The sequence below is a fragment of the Schistocerca cancellata genome, chromosome 12 (assembly GCF_023864275.1).
Source record: "Schistocerca cancellata isolate TAMUIC-IGC-003103 chromosome 12, iqSchCanc2.1, whole genome shotgun sequence".
NCBI classification, from domain to species: domain Eukaryota; kingdom Metazoa; phylum Arthropoda; class Insecta; order Orthoptera; family Acrididae; genus Schistocerca; species Schistocerca cancellata.
In genome coordinates this window covers 12,670,280-12,690,222 of record NC_064637.1, presented here as the reverse complement: position 1 = coordinate 12,690,222, position 19,943 = coordinate 12,670,280, and the positions used below count along the sequence as shown (strand labels likewise).

Below are 19,943 nucleotides of genomic sequence, written 5' to 3'. Positions count from 1 at the left end.
GGATTGCGTAGAAATGTTGGAACACGTGAGGCGAAAGTGACCCTACGACTTATCTTAGAAGGATGTTTAAGGAAAGGCAAACCTACGTATTTAGCATTTGTAGACTTAGAGAAAACTTTTGACAATGTTGACTGGAATACTCTCTTTCAAATTATGAAGGTGGCAGGGGTAAAATACAGGGAGCGAAAGGCTATTTACAATTTGTACAGAAAGCAGATGGCAGTTATAAGAGTCTAGAGACACGAAAGCAAAGCAGTGGTTGGGAAGGGAGTCAGACAGGGTTGTAGCCTATCCCCGATGTTATTCACTCTGTATATTGAGCAAGCAGTGAAGGAAACAAAAGAAAAATTTCGAGTAGGTATTAAAATCCATGGAGAAGAAATACGATGAACATCAACAAAAGCAAAACGAGGATAATGGAATGTATTCGAATTAAATCGGGTGATGCTGAGGGAAATAGATTAGGAAATGAGACACTTAAGGTAGTAAAGGAGTTTTGCTATTTGGGGAGCAAAATAACTGACGATGGTCGAAGTAGGGAGGATATAAAATGTAGCCTGGCAATGGGAAGGAAAGCGTTTCAGAAGAGAAATTTGTTAACATCGAGTGTAGATTTAAGTGTCAGGAAGTCGTTTCTGAAAGTATTTGTATGGGGTGTAGCCATGTATGGAAGTGAAACATGGACGGTAAATGGTTTGGACAAGAAGAGAATAAAAGCTTTAGCAATGTGGTGCTACATAAGGATGCTGAAGATTAGTTGGGTAGATCATATAACTAATGAGGAGGTATTGAATAGGATTGGGGAGAAGAGAAGTTTGTGACAAAACCTGACCAGAAGAAGGGATCGATTGGTAGGACATGTTGTGAGGCATCGAGGGATCAGCAATTTAGCATTGGAGGGCAGCGTGGAGGGTAAAAATCGTAGAGGGAGACCAAGAGATGAATACACCAAGCAGATTCAGAAGGATGTAGGCTGCAGTAGGTACTGGGAGATGAAGAAGCTTGTACAGGATAGTGTAGCATGGAGAGTTGCATCAAACCAGTTTCAGGACTGAAGACCGCAACAATAACAGACGCATCTTCTACTTTTCCGTCAAATTTTTTAGGGCGTGGCCCTGTTGAATGCAAACCCGTACTGCGATTAGCACGCACCAGATTGTCGATGCGTGAGTCACCAGCTGAATGGTCCCTGATCAGTTTCTAACTCACTGGCGACCGCTTCTAAATCGTGAAAACCATCCGTAACATTGCGTACGACACCCAGGGCCGCCTCGTCTCTGTAACCTTTTATTTTTTTAAGTTGAATCGTTTCTGCAAACTTTTTCCTCAGTTTCACGCAAAATTTTACGTTGCAGCTTTGCTCCAGAGAATCGCTTACAGAAACTGCTACTAATACTTAAACACGCTGCACTCAAATATCAATAGCAATGAAACTTCCTGGCAGATTAAAACTGTGTGCCGGACCGAGACTCGAACTCTGGACCTTTTCCTTTGGCGGGCAATTGCTCTACCTACTTTTTTTTTTTTAATCTCATTTTGTTCGCTTTTGTTCGTTGCATCTGCTCGGCGGACGCCGTAAGACATCCGTTTAAGTTCGTTGTTGATCGATTAGCTCAGTTTTTTTTTTTTTTTTTTTTTATTACAGAGGGCTGCTAACCCTCTGACCGAACACGCTGAGCTCCTGTGCCGGCGCCAACTGAGCTGCCCAAGCACGGCTCACGCCCCGTCCTCACAGCTTGCACTTGCCCGCGAAAGGCAAAGGTCCCGAGTTCGAGTCTCGGTCCGGCACACAGTTTTAATCAGCCAGGAAGTTTCATATCAGTGCACACTCCGCTGCAGAGTGAAAATCTCATTCTGGAGACAATAGCAATATCACGAAAACTAAACTAGATATCGACAGCCCAAAAAAGATGTGGATGTAGAGGGGGGACAGCGCAAAACAGTGCTGCCAACCGCCTATCACTAAATATCTCCGTAGGAGCGTAATTCGAGATGGCCGGTTGTTTTCAGAACATATATATATACTTTCCTGACTAGCCACGCCGCCACTACCTCAGGCGGGCTGCAACTTCTCCAACAGGCGCTCCAGATTCTCCTGGTGCTCAGAGATCCCTACAGCTGATCATAAAGTTTTGAGGGGTGAATGTACACATTTCCATTTCGTCATTTTTTCTGTTTTCCGTCTTTAGTTAGTTGCTTTAAATTCCAGGAGATATGTTCCGTCTATGCAGCTAATTGAAGGGAGTTGGTTTATTGTCATATGCGTTTATTGCCATATGCGTTTTTCTTTTATTTGGCAAGCATCTTCAGTGGAGCGTGGAAACTAAGGAGTATACATGTCCAGGACGACATACGAGTGAACAGCGGTGGAAATCGTAAGTAACACCTAACGAAAATTTCGCGTTACGAACTTCGTGCTACAAAAGTTGATTCTCACCTAAAAAAACTACAGCAAAACACGTCAAAATGTAACATAGCAGCATACTGTATCTACCACATAATACCTTTATTGCGTGCATAAAAAGAAACATGTACAGGGTGTCCAGGAAAGGACTCTCTGATTTCAAAATTAAATATCTCGAAAACAAAGATCGATAGAGGAATGCAGTAAACGGTATGCTTATTGTGAAAGCTGTAACAAGTTTATACAGGAGTTTGAAATAATAGTTACAAAAGCTGCTAACACATGGCGCTGTAATCGCCATACGTAATGCCTAGTGTAAATAGTGATCCGAAGCCCAGAGCGATCAGTTCCACTAATGAAACGTGAAAGGAGGTTAGCGTACCGAAGGAACAGATTAAAACCGTGTACTGCATTGAACAACGCGTTTTTCTGGTGCTAGAGTACCACAGGTTAGAAGAGAGTCCTACGGCAACAAGGCCAAGTTTTCTAGCACGGTTTAATGTCCCAAAAGGACCCGATGCGAAAACCGTTCGTACGCTCTTCGCAAAATTTCGACGAACAGGCAGCGTAACTGATGATCTAGTGGGGCATGTTGGCCGCAAGCAAACCGCAGTTTCGCCTGAAAATATCGCCACAGTTTCTGGAATTATTCAGCGAAATACAATGTCATCCGCCCGTAGAATTGCATCTGAGACTGGTTTGAAGCGTTCCAGCACGCAGAAAATACTGAGAGAGAGCCTACACGTGTTTCCATTCAAAATTCAATCGCACCAGGCCGTACCCGTACGAGCTGTGCAACAAAGGGTTGCCTTTGCTAATCAGATGCTCACAATGATTGATAGTGAAGGATTTGATGTGGGCTGCATCTGGTTTACAGATGAAGCACACTTCCACCTGAATGGATACGTGAATAAGCAGAACTGCCGATTTTGGGGTTACTGTGTGGGCTGCAGTATGCAGCAGAGCCATTATTGGCCGTTTTTTCATTCGAGAAACGGTCACTGGTGCACGTTACGTTGCAATTTTGGAACAATTTGCCGCCACACAGCAAGCGTTAGAGGATCGACCAGGTACTGAATGGTTTATGCAAGATGGAGCCCGGCCACATCGGACCGAACAAGTGTTTCGCTTTCTTGAGGAAGACTTCGGGAATCGAGTCATTGCTTTGGAATATCACAAATTTACTCGTGCAGGCATGGATTGGCTTCCATATTCGCCGGATTTGACTCCCTGTGCCTTTTTTTTGTGGGGCACAGTGAAAGACATGGTCTACCCGAAGCATCCCGCCACGCTGGACGAGCTCGAATCGGCGATCTCTGTGGCATGTGAATCCATTTCGGTTGAGACACTACGAAATGTGATGGCGAATTTCATTCTTCGTTTGCGCCACCTCTGTAATGCCAATGGTGAACATTTTGAAAACATTGTGATGTGATTCTTTGCAAAGATTGTGTTCATACGATTATTTCACTTATGTATGCTGATATGAGCTGTACAGCGTACAGCGGCATCTGTCAGCAGCTTTTGTAACTATTATTTCAAACTGCTGTATAAACTTCTTACAGCTTTCACAATAAACATACCGTTTACAGCATTCCTCTATCGATCTTTGTTTTCGAGATAATTAATTTTGAAATCGGGGAGCCCTTTTCTGGACACCCTGTATTACAGGCGACCCAAATAAGAGAAGCGAAACGATAAACGAACTGCCTTCAGTTGGTTGCACAGTCGGAATTCCGCTCCGTCCCGCCGGCTGAGCCACTCACCTTTGACGTAGTGCTCCTCAAACCTGGACCGCATCAGCTTGTACAGCTCCAGGTACTTCTGGTACTCCGTCTTCTTGCGGGAAACCTCCTCCATCAGCTGAAACACACAGACACGAAACGAATGTCAGTACCTTATCGATTTGCTGAAATTACTGCACATAACTGCATCAAGCATTCGAAACTAAATCAACCTTTGATTTGTATAGTCCAGCTGGGACTATGAACTCTATTCAAAAAAAAAAATGTAACATTCATAATTTCGCGCCAATTGGATGTTGGAGCGACATGCGACTGGCATCGCTGCATACGCCTGTGTTTATTGCGGGTTTCATTGTCGTGTGTCTGTTAGTTATTGTTAAGTGCTGTGTCGGCTAGAACGTTGTGGGGCACAGTTCGCGAGTTTCGAGACGGCAGAGTTAGATGAGCAACGCGCCTGCATTAAATTTTGCGGGAAACTCGAGAAAACCTTCGGAGAGACACAGCAAACCATGCAGGAGGCCTGCGGTGCTGAGTGTTTTAAGCCGTACTCGGTGTTACGAGTGGTTCACACGGCTTAGAAGTTTAAGGCGACCCTCGTAAGGACGCAGTTGGATCGCGTCACGAGATCCCGCCACGGCGTCTGGGAGTGCGCCGTGTTGCCGCCACACACGTCCCACGGCTCACGAGTCAGGACCAGGAAGACCTTCGCCTAAACATGAGCAAGTCCAAAGGCGTCGAACATTAATTACGTGAGCTGTTTTCTTTAAAATTCGGACCCCTCACTCCTCGTGATATTTGGCGAGATCTGGTCGGACCCCCCTTCAGCGAAAATTAAATTTTTTGTCTTAAACGTTGATTATAAACTTTAATAAAACTATCTTTTATTTATAAAGTGTATTAGACTGTTTTCGTTACACGTGATTAAAAACACTTCATTTCTAGAATGAAATTTTCACTCTGCAGCGGAGTGTGCGCTGATATGAAACTTCCTGGCAGACTAAAACTGTGTGCCGGACCGTGACTCGAACTCGGGACCTTTGCCTTTCGCGGGCAACTGCTCTACCATCTGAGCTACCGAAGCACGACTCACGCCCGGTACTCACAGCTTTACTTCTACCAGTATCTCGTCTCCTACCTTCCAAACTTTACAGAAGCTCTCCTGCGAACCTTGCAGGACTAGCACTCCTGAAAGAAAGGATATAGCGGAGACATGGCTTAGCCACAGCCTGGGGGATGTTTCCAGAATGAAATTTTCACTGTGCAGCGGAGTGTGCGCTGATATGAAACTTCCTGGCAGACTAAAACTGTGTGCCCGACCGAGACTCGAACTCGGGACCTTTGCCTGTGGCTAAGCCATGTCTCCGCTATATCCTTTCTTTCAGGAGTGCTAGTTCTGCAAGGTTCGCAGGAGAGCTTCTGTAAAGTTTGGAAGGTAGGAGACGAGATACTGGCAGAAGTAAAGCTGTGAGTACCGGGCGTGAGTCGTGCTTCGGTAGCTCAGATGGTAGAGCACTTGCCCGCGTAAGGCAAAGGTCCCGAGTTCGAGTCTCAGTCGCGCAGACAGTTTTAATCTGCCAGGAAGTTTCACTTCATTTCTAAACATGCTAACCCTAAACAGTGTTCAGTTGGACACAGACCGACGGACAAAAATGTTCCAAGAAAGCAGCATTAACAGTTTTTGACGAATTCCTAAAAAAAATGAGCTTTTATTGGTATATTATGTACACGAAACGTCTTTGAACCTTTACTTACTTTGCAGGTGAAGGACACCAGTTTGTACCTTCCCTTGAACTGTATGATTACGAAACTTTTCAATTTCTTGACATATATAGTCACTAAGAGAATTCTCGTCGGTGAACTTCAGCTTTGGCCGGCCGTTGTGGCCGAGCGGTTCTAGGCGCTTCAAACTGGAACCGCGCGACCGCTACGGTCGCACGTTCGAATGCTGCCTAGGGCATGGATGTGTGTGATGTCCTTGGGTTAGTTACGTTTAAGTCGTTCTACGTTCTAGGGGACTGATGACCTCAGAAGTTAAGTCCCATAGTGCGCAGAGCCATTGGAACCATTTGATACACTTGATGTTAAGTCCTATAATGCCCAGCGTCATTTTAACCATTTTGAACTTCAGCTTTGCTTCCTTCCATAAACCATAAACTTTTTGTTCGTAGATGTGTTTCGACTTGCCGAGAAGCCGCTTAACATACGAGGTCTGTTCAGAAAATTCCAGAATTTTGTCCACAAAATTTTTCTACGCTTACCTTTGAGTTGCACGGCATCCTTCAAAATACCCTCCCCCACAACGGACACGCGGCCCCCCACTACGTTCCCACTTCCAGAAGCAGTCTCTCTCGGTTCGCTGTTGCTGGATTGCGCGAAGCGCAGTCTGCGAATTTTCTTTTGTCTCGTCTATCGTTGCAAATCTTCGTCTTTTAAATGGGGGTTTCAGCTTTGTAAATAAAAAAAAAAAAGCGTCCGCAGGCGCCAGCTCTGGAGAGTACGGCAGCACAGCACAGTGATTTCGTAACCACAACACACCGTATCGAAGACGAAGAACGCGAGACCAGAGAAGGCGGTGAAACGCCGTCGGCCAATGCGTCCTCAAGCCGAAGTGAACATAAGCGGCGCTCGGTACAGATTAGTGCTGAGTATTCGCGCCGTCTCTTCCATTAGTGGACACTATAACACGGCCTAGCAGAGAGAGCTACGATATAAGTTAGTAGTGCTCCACAAAGAGTGTGTCAACCTGGGGGAACATTACATATAGCCAAGGACTCTGTCGCCCATCGCTTGCGACAACATTTTGTACATTCAAGTTAAGTATTGTCAAACCTGCTTTATACAGGGTGTTACAAAAAGGTACGGCCAAACTTTCAGGAAACATTCCTCACACACAAAGAAAGAAAATGTGGACATGTGTCTGGAAACGCTTACTTTCCATGTTAGAGCTCATTTTATTACTTCCCTTCAAATCACATTAATCATGGAATGGAAACACACAGCAACAGAACGTACCAGCGTGACTTCAAACACTTTGTTACACGAAATGTTCAAAATGTCCTCCGTTAGTGAGGATACATGCATCCACCCTCCGTCGCACGGAATCCCTGATGCGCTGATGCAGCCCTGGAGAATCGCGTATTGTATCACAGCCGTCCACAATACGAGCACGAAGAGTCCCTACATTTGCTACCGGGGTTGCGTAGACAAGAGCTTTCAAATGCCCCCATAAATGAAAGTCAAGAGGGTTGAGGTCAGGAGAGCGTGGAGGCCATGGAATTGCTCCGCCTCTACCAATCCATCGGTCACCGAATCTGTTGTTGAGAAGCGTACGAACACTTAGACTGAAATGTGCAGGAGCTCCATCGTGCATGTTGTGTCGTACTTGTAAAGGCACATGTTCTAGCAGCACAGGTAGCGTATCCCGTATGAAATCATGATAACGTGCTCCATTGAGCGTAGGTGGAAGAACATGGGGCCCAATCGAGGCATCACCAACAATGCCTGCCCAAACGTTCACAGAAAATCTGTGTCGATGACGTGATTGCACAGTTGCGTGCGGATTCTTGTCAGCCCACACATGCTGATTGTGAAAATTTACAATTTGATCACGTCGGAAAGAAGCCTCATCCGTAAAGAGAACATTTGCACTTAAATGAGGATTGACACATTGTCGGATGAACCATTCGCAGAAGTATACCCTTGGAGGCCAATCAGCTGCTAATAGTACCTGCACACGCTGTACACGGTACGGAAACAACTGGTTCTCCCGTAGCACTCTCCATACAGTGACGTGGTCAACGTTACCTTGTACAGCAGCAACTTCCCTGACGCTGACATTAGGGTTATCGTCAAATGCACGAAGAATTGCCTCGTCCATTGCAGGTGTCCTTGTCGTTCTAGGTCTTCCCCAGTCGCGAGTCATAGGCTGGAATGTTCCGTGCTCCCTAAGACGCCGATCAATTGCTTCGAACGTCTTCCTGTCGGGACACCTTCGTTCTGGAAATCTGTCTCGATACAAACGTACCGCGCCACGGCTATTGCCCCGTGCTAATCCGTACATCAAATGGGCATCTGCCATCTCCGCATTTGTAAACATTGCACTGACTGCAAAACCACGTTCGTGATGAACACTAACCTGTTGATGCTACGTACTGATGTGCTCGATGCTAGTACTGTAGAACAATGAGTCGCATGTCAACACAAGCATCGAAGTCAACATTACCTTCCTTCAATTGGGCCAACTGGCGGTGAATCGAGGAAGTACAGTACATACTGAGAAAACTAAAATGAGCTGTAACGTGGAAATTAAGCCTTTCCGGACACATGTCCACATAACATCTTTTCTTTATTTGTGTGTGAGGAATGTTTCCTGAAAGTTTGGCCGTACCTTTTTGTAACACCCTGTATAAATGAAACTACTAATGTTATTTGCTCGAACTGTCGTATGGCATTCCGAGAACGCAGCATCCCTTAGGCACCCTATACGAGACGCGTGAGCAAGGTCCAACATTTAGAATTACATTTATTTACGTATATTTACAATACGCAGCTGAGCAACAGGTCCCGGTTCCCTGTTGTCTCTCCGGCAGTTTATGGGCCATCTTTTTCTTCGTTCTCGCTCACTTGCAAATCTAAACATGCGAATACCATATTTGGAAAAGATAGTGAGGTTCAGAGTCATATTTAGACGAATCGTTCAGTTCATTCAGTTAGAAATCTCGACTCGTATGTAAACACGCCTCAATATCCTATGCTCACGTTATACAGGTAGTAGACTTGGCCACTGTTTCAACATTTCGTTACAGTGTATCGATTCGTGGAACTGTTGCAGTGTTTCGGAACAGCTGTGGTTCACTGTTTCGAAACAGTGGTGCTTCATTCCGGCCCTGTCTCGGATAACCGGACCAGATTCGGTCTCGAGCCAGACACAGAAACTGTATCGTTGTTTCAAAATGAGGCTGTTTCAGTCCACCTGTGCTTGGAACGGACTAATTGTATCGAAACAGTGATGTTTCGTTCCGCTCTGTGTCGGACGAGATTTGGGCTCGGCACAGGCACTGAAACACAACATACCACTTCGTGAAACACTTCCAAGAGTGTCGAAGTCTTTTTGACGAGCAATAGCATGAAGCTTAAGATATCCGAAAATAAAGCTTCGTTTCTAGCTCAGTGTCCTATTACGAAATGGCGTAACATCTGCTTTATAAACACTAACCAAACAATAAAACAACGCATACTGTTCACATTCAAAATAATAAAAATGTGAAAATCATTCAGTTAAATTACACTTTTTTTTATAACATACGCTTCTCTGCTCATGTACAGTAATCACATTAAGAAACGCAAGTAAGCCTACAACATTTTGAATAAAAAAAGGCGTAGAGTGACAGTTATTAGACATATACATAAATTTGATGTAGGTATACTTGCTAGCAATCTGTTTGACGTAGCACTGATACTGTAATGGTGAACGGGAAGGGCTGGGAAGCGTGGTGAATTTATAGTAACGGTTCGAAACACCTTGAAAGACAAAATTTTTTACTGTTATATTTTGTTATTTATTCGAATTATTTGGCGTTATTTGTGAGTCTATAGTCACTGTGCCCATTATCCACAATGATTCCCTTTGTGTGCATGGAAATTAGCAGGATGGGTATATTAGCCATACTAACGGAATGTGGGAATCACAGTAGCATATCAGTTGTTTCTGCAGTTTGCTCCCACCTCTAGTTCCGTTCGTGGCGGTTCTTCTGTCTTCAGCTATGGCTGTCCTCAGCCAATTGAAAAGTATGAAAGTCACACGACACGAAAGCAGCGCATTTGCTGCAGGAAATTCGAAACTGCCAAGACGCCTAAGTGATAGTTTCATGCTTTCTGCGATATGATTAGCGCTCTCGCAACTCATTTGTGTTCATATGAACATACTTATAGAGTAGACATTCAAGATGATAAAATGTGTAGGTTTATTAGATTACAAAACACAAACTGTTTTACTGTTTCGAAACAGCGTATAGAAACATTACATGTACTGTTTCATTTGTTTCGAGTTTGCCCATCTCTTCTAACAGGTGGGCTCTCGCCAGTCCGCTCGCCCCCCGCCCCACCTCTCTGCTGCCCACACGGCCGGCTGGCTCGTTGCCCCAGTTGACCCCAGAGCTGTGGGGTCGGCGCGCAGGCTCAGCCGAGGCCGCCGGCTGCTCGCTCCTCAGTCTGCCTCACTGCCAGCGGGTACTTACTGCACGACGATCCTCCGCGCCAAACTACGAAAATTAGCACACACACATATTCCGCGTGCTGGAATAAAGGGCACTTCCAAACTGACGACAGTCCCAGCATACGCATAAGGCAGCGAGAAATCGCTCGTGCGCAGGAGGGTGTACCGCCACAGAACAGCGAAAAAGAGAAGCGCAACTCCCGCGTTAAAAAAAAAGAGGGAAACACAGACCGATAGCAGCGCCTCCAGTGGTACGGCCATGAACTAAAAAAGGATAAACATTGTGGGTTGCATCCCTCTTAGCCTATCTACATTGCAGTTTTCTTTTTTTTTTTTTTTTGCTTTTAATTTTCTTATCTCAATTTTCTGGGAATGCTATATAATTATTTTGGCTTGCATCATAATAAAATAATTTAAACATAGCTATAACACATTCCAATACAGCAGTATAATAATGGCGTGGCAAGTCTTTCGATTTGAGGCCACTTCGGCGACTTGCGCGTCGATGGGGATGAAATGATGATGATCAGGACAACACAACACCCAGTCCCTGAGCGGAGAAAATCTCCGACCCAGCTGGGAATCGAACCCGGGCCCTTAGGATTGACAGTCTGTCGCGCTGACCACTTTTTTTTTTTTTTAGTTGATATCATTTTGTTCTATATTGTTCGTTGCATTTGTTCAAGGCGGACGTCCGATGACGCCCGTTATTTTGTTCGTTTTCGTTCGTTGTATCTGCTCAGGACGGACGCCGCAAGACACCCGTTTCAGTTCGTCCTTGTTCCATTAACCGAGTTTTTTTTACTTACGGAGGGCAGCAAACCCTGTGACCGAACACGCTGAGCTACCGCGCCGGCTAAAGCACTCAGCTGCCGGTGGCGGACAATACAGCAGTGACAAATCTGGTATTAAGGAATATTTGTAGTCCAATTTAGCTACTGCAAGTTTATTTAGCTTCACTTATTTACACTACAAGCTTGTTTCAACTTAATGTCGGTTTCAAGTGTTGCGCCTAGTTCTTATTACGTACAAAACATCGTGGAGCTTTTATATGTTGATAGAAATCAATACAAGTGTGTCAGTTTGCAAGCATATTTTTGACGTTTGCGTCTGACATTCGCTGCTCAAGAAAACATCACAGGAGCAGCGACTGTCACACGCAAACGTCAAAAATAGACTCGCAAACTGACACACTTATACTGATTTCTATCAACATATAAAACCTCCAGCACGTTTCATGCGTCATAAGGACTAGACTTGAAACCGACAGTAAGTCGAAACCAGTTTGTAGTGTAAATAACTGAAGCTAAATAAACTTGTAGCAGCTAAATTGGACTACAAATATTCCTGAATAATGTCGTACTTTGATATCTTACAAGCTGTGGGGTCAATCGAGAAAAAAAAATTATTAAGAGAATAATCGGCAATTAAAGAGATTCAGTTAAGAAGTCTTTATCACAGAGTTAATTAATGAACAATTCTAACATTTGAACTTCTATTTTCATAACTTTAATTTCTGACTAATTGCCCAGGAAACTTGCACTACTAACCATTAATTTCTTAAAAAATGTTCCTACATCTCACGATTGCAAATGCTTCAACACAAGAAAGAAGGCATCAATATCAAGTACCTAAAATAGGAAAGGTGGATAAAAACTGGGAAATGAAAACAAAACTTACTTTTAATTTCTAAAGCACTATTAACAACAGTTTCTCCTCATTCACAACTGATATTAGGAATATCAGAAGGAACACCTGCCTCACGTTTAGTCTATGCCTAGTTTTTATTCATAAAATCTTCTCCGAAAAAATAATGTTCGCAAACAAAATAAGTAACACAGTTGACATGCGGTGACAGTTTACAAACACCTTTCCACTTCAGAATCAACTCTCGAGGTTGTTTTGGAAACCTCTAAGAATGCTTGTTCCTAACTTTCACCGTTGAACCCACGTAATATCCAGACGAATAGCCAGGCAATTTACAGGACTATTTCAATGCGAATTTGTCGTGTCGAATATTCTGAAGAAACACAAACTTCTTCATTAAATATAACTACTACTGACTTATCAAATTTATTTAAATAAACGTACGGAAACCACACAACTTAATTACGATACAGGAGACTAAATTTCATTTGTAGGCTAAGAGATTATTTACTGAAGATTAAATGTCTTACCTTAGGATCAATTGTGGACGTTTTTTCAGCAGGAAATCTCTTCAATTCCACAGTGAACTTTGCGAAATTTAAACTAAAAAATCTATTTATAATGAAGATCAGTAGTATGTAAACATGAAACAAATACAAAGACGACTGTAACCGTATAGACTTCAGTACAGAGCAAGATGATAGCATATCAACAACCGCCATTGGACAGCTCTCATTGGTCAATTGCAGCTTCGTTTGACCCCTAGCGCATCTAGTGGTCTGGAAGGAATTAAATGGCTTGTTGCCTCTTCTCCCATATAGCTTTCACCCCAATGGGCACCGCAGTGCTTTCTATTTGTTATTTGCTCATCGTTCGGTGGCTAGTGGCCAATTTCAGATATTCGCGTTGGCGATTTCTAGCATTTTTGTTCAGTAAATAGGTTTTTATAAATGCAGTTTTTTTGTGGCCTATAGACTTTCTTGTTTGTGAAAGCATTTTCTTTTTATTGGTTGCTTTGGATTGAAGAAATGGAATGGAGCAAAGGGGCATTAAGCGTCGTAATTCAGGCATACAGCGAGGCAGGGTGAGTGTATGACCCGCACGAGCCGCTGTATCATAGTAAGCTACGTGGGCAATCGTTTATTTCTGAGTAATATGCACACATGGTTACACGGTGGTTCGCCATTTCTATTGTAAAGCCTTAGCTTACGAAAGTTCACGTTTCATTTGATTGCATCTCTTACTTTATTTCAGGCCAGGAAGAGAAACTGGCAATGATAATAGACCAAGAAGTCCGTGCAGTTTGGCCCCCAGCGACAGACGAGGACCGCAAAAAACTGTCTAGCACATACATGTATTCTAAACTCGGAAGAAGTAACGCAGTTGCACCTGAAATGCCCTGCTAAGCCGCAGGACAGGACTGACAGAATAAGTTGTGCAAAGGGGCCAAAATAAGGGGCCGTCAGTTGCATTCGAACACACAGCTTTATTACCTGATCAAACATTACAAAAGCCAAAAAAAAAAGGTTTTTAACACACACTTTTAATCTTTGGGACGTAATTACCGGCTGAAAGCCACTTTAATTTAAAAATGGCTGAAGGGCAACACCTTAAAATGCAAACATAATCAGTAACTTAAAAGGCAAGCCTTATCTTAAAACAGTTCTTTAGTTACGCTGAAATAAACACGTTAAATTGAAATAGGCTGAAGGCCGAACACTGGAAACTCCAAAACATTATTTTTTTAAAAAAATACCAAAGTCCTTGCGTGATACAGTTCTTCAATTTAGGATGAAGGCCTTAAGAACAGAAACTCAAACCGGCTGAAGGCCGAAGACTTAAAAAAATTTTAATTTCAAAGTGCTTAACATGAAACAGTACCTAAAACTAGGCTGAATGCCTTAAAACAACTCTAATTTAAAACACAAAACCGGCTAGAAGCCATACAAGTACCAACAACAAGAACAAATTTTAAAAAATAAGGCAGTAGACACAAGGGCGCCCACATGTTCGAGGTTCAGACACTGACGCTCCGGCGACAACCCAACCGACCGTCAGCCAGCGGACCCGCCGACAAGGTAACTTCCACTTCACCCGTCCAGGGCACAACAGGGAGTTCAACGGAACAACGTACAAGATATTGGCGCCTACAACCAATCGTCCACGGAGCTGTCAAACTATACACCGTGCTGGACAGCAACAACACGATGAGGAAACTACACTCCCTGAAATTTACGTCAACGCCCAGGCCACGTAAGCGGAACGTTAACGACCACGAGGCAGAACATTCCGCAGATGCACTTCAGCCGGCCGCAGTGGCCGAGCGCTTCTGGGCGCTACAGTCTGGAACCGGGCGACCGTTACGGTCGCAGGTTCGAATCCTGCCTCGGGCACGGATGTGTGTGATGTCCTTAGGTTAGTTAGGTTTAAGTAGTTCTAAGTTCTAGGGGACTGATGACCTCAGAAGTTAAGTCCCATAGTGCGCAGAGCCATTGGAACCATTTGATACACTTCAATTCAAATAACCAAATACAGAGAAATATTCTTTCTTGAAAACGACGTTGTTGCTCGCGGGAATATCCCAACAGCCGACAAGGAACTCCAAGCGCCACAATGTGAACAGTCTTGACTTGCCTGTAGGTTAAATCAAAACTCAACTTTCTTGTCCAGAATCGGTGAGCCACGGACCTCGTAGCAATTGGAACAGCGCCACACTCTCCGGCACCGCGTAGAGACCGCCAGCGAGCCCGGGCCAAACTACGCCTCGCCGAGGATTCCCCGCTGCTCCGCGGCTACCGACCGACCCGTCGCACACCGCCCAGCCGGAAACTACAAGCGCCAGGTGAAAGGTAGTCCGAGGTGCGAATATCGATACACACCGCTGCTGCCACCCGCGGAAGGACAGCATAACAGCATAACCGTGATAACCGCGAGAGACTAAACACAGAATCGCAATGAAGGTTTAATCCAGCGCATAGCATGAGCCAACCACGGCTCAATTCAAACCTGACGGCGAGAAAGAAAACAAAGCGGCACATTTTCACAGCACAGCATTTTCTTTCTCGCAGTCGGTTTAACAGAAAATCGTTGGTTCGCAGATGGCAGTTGTGATTTAAGGGAACTATTTCTCAGCGACACACACACACACACACACACACACACATATATATATATATATATATATATATATATATATATATATATATATATATATATACACCACATTAAATACTGACGAATCGATTCCACAGACCGAACGTGGGGAGAGGGGCTAGTGTAATTGATTAATATAAACCATACAAAAATGCACGGAAGTATGTTTTTTAACACAAACCTAGGTTTTTTTAAATGGAACCCCGTTAGTTTTGTTAGCACATCTGAGCATATAAACAAATACGTAATCAGTGCCGTTTGTTGCATTGTAAAATGTTAATTACATCCGGAGATATTGTAACCTAAAGTTGACGCTTGAGTACCACTCCTCCGCTGTTCGATCGTGTGTATCGGAGAGCACCGAATTACGTAGGGATCCAAAGGGAACGGTGATGGACCTTAGGTACAGATGAGACTGGAACAGCACATTACGTCCACGTGCTAACACCTTTTTATTGGTCTTTTTCACTGACGCACATGTACATTACCATGAGGGGTGAGGTACACGTACACACGTGGTTTCCGTTTTCAATTACGGAGTGGAATAGAGTGTGTCCCGACATGTCAGGCCAATAGATGTACAATGTCGTGCCCATCATTTGCTGCACACAATTGTAATCTGTGGCGTAATGAATGTCGTACACGCCGCAGTACATCTGGTCTAATGTCGCCGCAGGCTGCCACAATACGTTGTTTCATATCCTCTGGGGTTGTAGGCACATCACGGTACACATTCTCCTTTAACGTACCCCACAGAAAGAAGTCCAGAGGTGTAGGATCAGGAGAACGGGCTGAGCAATTTATGCGTCCTCCACGTCCTATGAAACGCCCGTCGAACATCCTGTCAAGGGTCAGCCTAGTGTTAATTGCGGAATGTGCAGGTGCACCATCATGCTGATACCACATACGTCGACGCGTTTCCAGTGGGACATTTCCGTTCTGCAGAAACGTGATGTATGTTGCAGCTATTTGGACCCCTGCAATGAAGTGAGGACCAATGAGGTGGTCGCCAATGATTCCGCACCGTACATTTACAGTCCACGGTCGCTGTCGCTCTACCTGTCTGAGCCAGCGAGGATTGTCCACAGACCAGTAATGCATGTTCCGTAGATTCACTGCCCCGTCGTTTGTGAAACCCGCTTCATCGGTAAACAGGTAGAACTGCAACGCATTCTCTGTTAATGCCCATTGACAGAATTGCACTCGATGATTAAAGTCATCACCATGTAATTGCTGATGTAGCGACACATGCAATGTCCCGTGTACTCATGAATGGGTTCATGGCAACAGCAGCTAACACACCGACTGCATGTACCCGCTTCTCCTGTGACGGGCCTGTTACGGACCCGTTTGCGTGCTACGACCATACCTGTTGCACACAGTTGGCGGTAGATGTTTTGCAATGTGCGGCACGTTGGATGCTCTCTGTCCGGGTACCGCTCTGCATACACCCTGCAGGCTTCAGCTGCATTTCGTCGACACTCGCCATAGATGATTATCATCTCCGCCTTTTCAGAGTTCGAATACACCACGGTCACAGTTCCTACAACACTACACTATCACAGACGTCTGGTAACACGGTGTACTACAGTTGGTTAGCGTGCGGAGACGAATGCAGAATAACAATAGCAGCAAGCGCTACATGCGGACACTGCGACAGCTAGACCAAACCACAACAGTGCACTACAGCCACACTCGTAAACACGGTCGTCATCGTAAACATGTCCCTGCAGATGCTGCTCGACGACCGTGGCCCGTATTTGTTACAACACGCAACTGAACGTCGGAGGTTTCAAGCGTCAACTTTAGGTTACAATATCTCCGGATGTAATTAACATTTTACAATGCAACAAACGGCACTGATTACGTATTTGTTTATATGTTCAAATGTGCTAACATAACTACCGTGGTTCTATTTAAAAAACGTTGGTTTGTGTTAAAAAATATACTTCCGTGCATTTTTTATGGTTTGTATTAAACAATTACACTATTCCCTCTCCTGACGGTCGGTCTGTGGAATCGATTCGTCAGTATTTGATGTGGTTTACGAAATATATCCAGCGGTAATGTTAGGTGACTCACCCTGTATATATACACTCCTGGAAATTGAAATAAGAACACCGTGAATTCATTGTCCCAGGAAGGGGAAACTTTATTGACACATTCCTGGGGTCAGATACATCACATGATCACACTGACAGAACCACAGGCACATAGACACAGGCAACAGAGCATGCACAATGTCGGCACTAGTACAGTGTATATCCACCTTTCGCAGCAATGCAGGCTGCTATTCTCCCATGGAGACGATCGTAGAGATGCTGGATGTAGTCCTGTGGAACGGCTTGCCATGCCATTTCCACCTGGCGCCTCAGTTGGACCAGCGTTCGTGCTGGACGTGCAGACCGCGTGAGACGACGCTTCATCCAGTCCCAAACATGCTCAATGGGGGACAGATCCGGAGATCTTGCTGGCCAGGGTAGCTGACTTACACCTCCTAGAGCACGTTGGGTGGCACGGGATACATGCGGACGTGCATTGTCCTGTTGGAACAGCAAGTTCCCTTGCCGGTCTAGGAATGGTAGAACGATGGGTTCGATGACGGTTTGGATGTACCGTGCACTATTCAGTGTCCCCTCGACGATCACCAGTGGTGTACGGCCAGTGTAGGAGATCGCTCCCCACACCATGATGCCGGGTGTTGGCCCTGTGTGCCTCGGTCGTATGCAGTCCTGATTGTGGCGCTCACCTGCACGGCGCCAAGCACGCATACGACCATCATTGCCACCAAGGCAGAAGCGACTCTCATCGCTGAAGACGACACGTCTCCATTCGTCCCTCCATTCACGCCTGTCGCGACACCACTGGAGGCGGGCTGCACGATGTTGGGGCGTGAGCGGAAGACGGCCTAACGGTGTGCGGGACCGTAGCCCAGCTTCATGGAGACGGTTGCGAATGGTCCTCGCCGATACCCCAGGAGCAACAGTGTCCCTAACTTGCTGGGAAGTGGCGGTGCGGTCCCCTACGGCACTGCGTAGGATCCTACGGTCTTGGCGTGCATCCGTGCGTCGCTGCGGTCCGGTCCCAGGTCGACGGGCACGTGCACCTTCCGCCGACCACTGGCGACAACATCGATGTACTGTCGAGACCTCACGCCCCACGTGTTGAGCAATTCGGCGGTACGTCCACCCGGCCTCCCGCATGCCCACTATACGCCCTCGCTCAAAGTCCGTCAACTGCACATACGGTTCACGTCCACGCTGTCGCGGCATGCTACCAGTGTTAAAGACTGCGATGGAGCTCCGTATGCCACGGCAAACTGGCTGACATTGACAGCGGCGGTGCACAAATGCTGCGCAGCTAGCGCCATTCGACGGCCAACACCGCGGTTCCTGGTGTGTCCGCTGTGCCGTGCGTGTGATCATTGCTTGTACAGCCCTCTCGCAGTGTCCGGAGCAAGTATGGTGTGTCTGACACACTGGTGTCAATGTGTTCTTTTTTCCATTTCCAGGAGTGTATATGGTGCTACAAAAAGGTACGGCCAAACTTTCAGGAAACATTCCTCACACACAAATAAAGAAAAGATGTTATGTCGACATGTGTCCGGAAACGCTTAATTTCCATGTTAGAGCTCATTTTAGTTTCGTCAGTATGTATTGTTCTCTTTACGGATGAGGCTTCATTCCAACGTGATCAAATTGTAAATTTTCACAATCGACATGTGTGGGCTAACGAGAATCCGCACGCAATTGTGCAATCACGTCATCAAGACAGATGTTCTGTGAACGTTTGGGCAGGCTTTGTTTGGTGATGTCTCGATTGGGCCAAATGTTCTTCCACCTAAGCTCAATGGAGCACGTTATCACGATTTCATACGAGATACTCTACCTGTGCTGCTAGAACATATGCCTTTACAAGTACGACACAACATGTGGTTCGTGCACGATGGAGCTCCTGCACATTTCAGTCGAAGTGTTCGTACGCTTCTCAACAACAGATTCGGTGACCGATGAATTGGTAGAGGCGGACCAATTCCGTGGCCTCCACGCTCTCCTGACCTCAACCCTCTTGACTTTCATTTATGGGGGCATTTGAAAGCTCTCGTCTACGCAACCCCGGTACCAAATGTAGAGACTCATCTACGGCTGTGATACAATACGGCATTCTCCAGGGCTGCATCAGCGCATCAGGGATTCGACGCAACGGAGGGTGGATGCATGTATCCTCACTAACGGAGGACATTTCGAACATTTCCTGTAACAAAGTGTTTGAGGTCACGCTGGTACGTTCTGTTGCTGCGTGTTTCTGTTCCATGATTAATGTGATTTGAAGAGAAGTAATAAAATGAGCTCTAACATGGAACGTAAGCGTTTCTGGACACATGTCCACATAACATATTTTCTTTCTTTGTGTATGAGGAATGTTTCCTGTTTCATATCAGCGCACACTCCGCTGCAGAGTGAAAATCTCATTCTGGATGTTTCCTCAAATTTTGGCCGTACCTTTTTGTAACACCCTATATATATATATATATATATATACACTCCTGGAAATGGAAAAAAGAACACATTGACACCGGTGTGTCAGACCCACCATACTTGCTCCGGACACTGCGAGAGGGCTGTACAAGCAATGATCACACGCACGGCACAGCGGACACACCAGGAACCGCGGTGTTGGCCGTCGAATGGCGCTAGCTGCGCAGCATTTGTGCACCGCCGCCGTCAGTGTCAGCCAGTTTGCCATGGCATACGGAGCTCCATCGCAGTCTTTAACACTG

The 19,943-nt window shown here is 45.4% G+C and overlaps 1 protein-coding gene across 1 annotated transcript in view; it reads right to left on the bottom strand.

Moving 5' to 3' along the window:
- The window catches only part of LOC126109821 (tyrosine-protein kinase Fer), a 611,311-nt gene that overhangs the window by 208,955 nt on the left and 382,413 nt on the right, over nt 1–19,943 (bottom strand). Inside the window, exon 3 of the mRNA XM_049914879.1 lies at nt 4,171–4,267. Within this exon, the coding sequence (XP_049770836.1) occupies nt 4,171–4,267 (97 nt within the window). The remainder of the gene's footprint in view (nt 1–4,170; nt 4,268–19,943) is intronic.